General features: G+C 42.9%; 1 protein-coding gene across 2 annotated transcripts in view; it reads right to left on the reverse strand.

Moving 5' to 3' along the window:
• Positions 1 to 739: 739 nt before the first annotated feature.
• LOC111959752 (rho GTPase-activating protein 15) overlaps positions 740 to 5100 on the reverse strand; it is a 167908-nt gene continuing 163547 nt past the window's right edge. For both annotated transcript variants that reach the window (XM_070437588.1, XM_023981546.2), the window contains one exon: positions 740 to 1710. In XM_070437588.1, the coding sequence (XP_070293689.1) occupies positions 1527 to 1710 (184 nt within the window). In that variant the 3' untranslated portion in view covers positions 740 to 1526. The remainder of the gene's footprint in view (positions 1711 to 5100) is intronic.

Below are 5100 nucleotides of genomic sequence, written 5' to 3' on the forward strand. Positions count from 1 at the left end.
AATAATAAATGAGAAAGTTCTGCCAAACATCAGGAGAACTACTGTACTTGTGGGCAACGATATGTGTGATGGCTTTGATATTTAGCTCAATTCACACAATACAAATCAGATGTGTTTATTTGATCATTTATTCTATCAGGTCCCAGTAACCTGCGCTTCACAAATATTTAAGAGAGAGTATCAAGCACATATAATAAGGGTCTCAGCGTGTACAGTATGGGGACATGATGTGAACTTTAAAAGGGACACATTTAAATGGCATTACACAAGTCTAGATTAGGGCGCCTGTTTTAATTGCAGCTGTGCTTTGAGAAGCAGGGCTGAATAATAGGAGCTGACAGACATATGCCATGGGTCCTGTGATCACCATTAAATTACAAATGCTGTGTCTGCTCCTCTCTCCTCTGCTATCCCTCCCATTCATTTACACTGTGATTGACTGCTTTATTTCAGGAACAGCTCCATTAGTTATGTTTTTATGAGTGGTCGCTCGTCATAGAAAATACTTGAAAGTAATCATCTCATCCTGTGTGTGTGTGTGTGTGTGTGTGTGTGTGTGTGTGTGTGTGTAGTGTGTGTGTGTGTGTGTGTGTGTGTGTGTGTGTGTGTGTGTGTGCGTGCGTGCGTGTTTGTTTGTTTAACCCCTAAAACTGAATCTTGAAATTGGAGGAGAAAGGGAGACTTTTTCCAATGTGCTTGTGGTTTCATACAACGTATCTGACAAAACCAAACTCACTGCTCGTATTCAAAGACTTCTTTTTAATTTCCAAATGTGTCTGAGACAGGCCCCATTTGCATAGAATATAAAAAAACAGATACTCACAGACGGCTGCAGTTTGGAGTTGATATTTAGGATGATGCTCATTCAAAGACTTGAATAAAAACAACACTTGAATGCATCACACAGGCACACGTATTCACAAACAACTCAACATAGCATCACTTATTGTGTGCGTACTTCTTTCATGATAACTGTGCTGTAAAAGGCAATGGACGAATCAGAGCACAAAATACAGTCCTTTACTATTATGGATTTACTKATGCAAAATTCACCAAATACAGTTTAGTTACTGGGTTCAAACTGACAGAAAGAATAGTGATATAGTTAAGCAATAAGGCCCGAGGTAGTGTGGTCTATCGCCAATATACCAAGGCTAAGGGTTGTTCTTATGCAACGCGGAGTGCCTGGAAACTGGCCCTATACCACAGACTCTCGAGGTACCTTATTGCTATTATAAACTTGTTACCAATATAATTAGAGCAGTAAAAATACATGTTTTGTCATACCCGTGGTATACAGTCTGATATGCCACGGCTGTCAGCCAATCAGCATTCAGGGCTTGAACCACCCAGTTTATAATAAAATATAAATTATATCCCCTTTTTAAATGACTAACACTTTAACATAAGGTGTACATCCTCCCTATTAATAATATATTACAGTAATACTAGCAACTCGCTCCAAGCTTTAGGCACAGTAAGTCCTCTTGTCTGTTTCATCCATAGCTGTAGATAAAATGTCCCTATCAATTCTTCTGCAGGCCGAAGATCTCTGGGCTCTCAATGAGGATGAACTCCACTATCTGGTTCTGATAGACCATGTTGACCGCCATGTTGCCACAGTCCAGCTCAGGCCACATGAGTGTCGGGCCAAACACAATGCTGATGCCTTGGGTCGACATGAGGTTCTTCTGCGAGCACGTCAGAATCCTGCAGAGAGAGAAGGGTTRAATTATCTGGGATAATAAGAGTTTGAAACAATGGGATCAATTCATAAAAAGTCATGAAACAAGGTTGGTTTTTCAAGTCAACATCAATGATCATCACAAAAAGAGATCTCATTTCCACTGGATGATGGTGGATAATTTGTACATACGTTCACCAGATTTGTCAGCGAGGCAGATTTTTACCCTTGAATGGCCCCTGTTGAAGGCATCTCCTATTTCAGTATTGGCAACACTGTATATAATTTGTGCACCCAGCTTTGTGTATTCAAAGGTCCAAGTTCAGCCACAACTAAACCGCTCACTTCATACCACACGTTCAGCACCGGCAGTGAACTGAAGAACATTCATTGACTCTATGTATCTGAATAGGGAAAGTTACTAAATCAATCTGGATGGAGTTTCAGTGTAAAGATGTCTGGAGAATCCTGGGTATCAGGAAATCAAGAAGCAGGGGCCTCCAGAGTGGCACAGTGGTCTAAGGCAATGCATCTCAGTGCTAGCTGTACCACTAGAGATCCTGTTTCGATCCAGGCTCTGTCGCAGCCGGCCGCGACCTGGAGACCCATGGGGCGGCGCACAATTGGCCCAGCGTCGCCCGGATTGGCCAGGCAGGGATGTTCTTGTCCCATCGCGCTCTAGCGACTCCTGTGACGGGCCTGGTGCAATGCACACTGACACGGTAGCGAGGTGTACGGTGTTTCCTCCGACACATTGGTGCGGCTGGCTTCCGGGTTAAGCGGACATTGTGTCAAGAAGCAGTGCGGCTCGGCTGGGTTGTGTTTCGGAGGACGCACAGCTCTCGACCTTCGCCTCTCCCGAGTCCGTACGGGAGTTGCAGCGATGAGACAAGACTGTAACTACCAATTGGATACCACGAAATTGGGGAGAAAAAGGGGTAAAAAAAAACTTTTTATAATAAATGGAAGGAAATCAAGAAGCACATGCAAGTCTTGTACATTATATACATCCTGTAGGTTTCTACGCCACAATGAGGAAATAGGTTCTTCAGTGACCCGCTTTTGTTTTACTTTACAGATTGCCTCGCCTTCTTCTTTGCCATAATCCATCCGAAATATATTCCATTATCTTGATATGAGCAGTACGCTATGCAGTACGCTATGCAGTACGCTAAGCAGTACGCTATGCAGTACGCTATGCAGTACGCTATGCAGTACGCTAAGCAGTACGCTATGCAGTACGCTATGCAGTACGCTATGCAGTACGCTAAGCAGGGTGCATATAAGGACTACTTTCCAGGGGAAAGCACAGAATACGTGCTAGTATTTTTGAGAAGCATTCTCCCTGAGCTGAGGCTTGGCTGTGGGGCAGAGACGCCAAGTAGGTCCAGGCAGCGGGACTCACTCCGCTCCTCTCTCTACTCCCTCCGTGGAGGAGGCTGCCACCCACAGGCCTCTGGGCCCATTATGGAGTGAGGCCTGGAATGGGATGGAAGGCCTGTGGCATGGGGCGCATCTCCAAGTTGTCTGTGGGCTCTTGACGAAGCGTTCTGAGGTGGGATGGGGTCCCTCCATGCTCAAAACGAATCCACACACGGCCTCTCAGCAGATAATTGCATCCAAAAGGTATTGTCAAAGTGCCAGGCCTAGGCTGGCTCTCAGCGCTCTGCTGCGGCGTCTGAAGCTGGTCTTTTGGAAAGCCCTAAATATGTTATCTATGACTGAAATATATATTTTTTAATTATTATTAAATAATAAAAAACAGCCTGTATATTTTCCAGCGCCACAACGGCGTACATATTTAGTGAACATGTATTATAAAAAAACAAAGCTTTTTTTCCTTTTTTTCAGTACATGGAGGTAGTATTCTTTATGACAACTACCTTAATAGTTCAGTCAACATAACATGTAGCTGTTGTAAAAGATACAGGTATGCAAGAGAGCAATCAGGATAGGCATTTCAGACGGACTGACATTCACACTAGAGATAGTCTGTCTAAACAGCTGATTTCAGTGTACAGTCTACAGTATGTCAATTAAAAGCTTCTCTGAAAAGGTCCGGATCAGGCTGTACCTCACCAATGGAAAAATGCCTCTAAATCGTTAATCGTATGTGATGGTCAACATCTTGCTCTGCCATATGTCATTATAATATCGACCCGACGTGGGCACATGCCATGCATACTTCTCAACCTCATTACGGACAGAAAGCCCTGACGATGATCCAACCTGACATCATGAATATTTATCCTCATCTCAATTTGGGGTAATCAAATATATACTTGTCCATAAAATATGCTATCATGATACTGTGTCAGAACGAATGTGTAGTGGTGTAGCCGTGTACTGTGGTAGTTTATGTATGGAAGTAAGGCACTAGTAGAAATAATAGTGGTCGTAGCAGCAATAACAACGTAGCTAGTACTGAACAGTGTCTACCAGTGCCATAATGCTATAAGTTACAAAACGCTGACGTTTTGGACTATTGTGGGAAAAGTGCCATAATTCATTCCAGACGTGAACTCTTYAGTTCACAGGTGGGAACGTAATTGCAGGAAGTAAAATTCCCTGGCACCTATTTATCAATGCTACCATAGCATAACTACAGTACAGATTCACTCTCACCACATGCATGGGCCATCAGAATTTGTGTGAAGATCTATATAAGGGGATGAGTGGCAAAAACAGAGTTTACTGAATGCAAATAATTGAGCATCTGGATGACAATATGATGAGTGAGTGCTCTTTATTTGACCTTGTAAATACAGTTTTAATTGACCTGGCAAATASAGTATCTATTCATGCAGTTGATATGCTGTGTGTGTGTCTGTGTGTTGTGTGTCCATGTGACTAAGTGTTTTGGGGTGTGTCTCAGAGTGAAACCCGATTACAATGTGTACACACTATCATTTCCCATTTATATCTGCAATTAAACTCAGCCCTGAGCCTGTACATCACTGTTCTCTGCCTGTCTGATCAGCCACGCTTTAATATTAGAACACTGCGATGATCTAAGGGTCTGGATTCTCATAGCCAATGGTTCACTAATGATCTCAAATAAGGCGACTCAATTATTCAAGTAATTCCACTGTATATTCACAGGAGGAATAGATCACCTAGCGAAGCTCTGTATGGTCATTCTGCCACTGCACAATGGAAACTGCTATAAGTTAGTGTTGAAATGCTTACTCTAGCAAACTAGACTCTTACTCTCCTCCTCCTCTGACCATGCTGATTACTATACCTACTACCTCTACTATTATTACTACCACACCTACCAACACCAACACCAACACCACTACTACTACTACTACTATTACAACTACAACTACTCATACTACGACAACCACCACTACAACTACTGCTACTACTACTACCACCACCACTACTGCCACTACTACTACTACCACCACCAC

This window comes from Salvelinus sp. IW2-2015, linkage group LG36 (assembly GCF_002910315.2).
Source record: "Salvelinus sp. IW2-2015 linkage group LG36, ASM291031v2, whole genome shotgun sequence".
In the NCBI taxonomy this organism is placed as follows: domain Eukaryota; kingdom Metazoa; phylum Chordata; class Actinopteri; order Salmoniformes; family Salmonidae; genus Salvelinus; species Salvelinus sp. IW2-2015.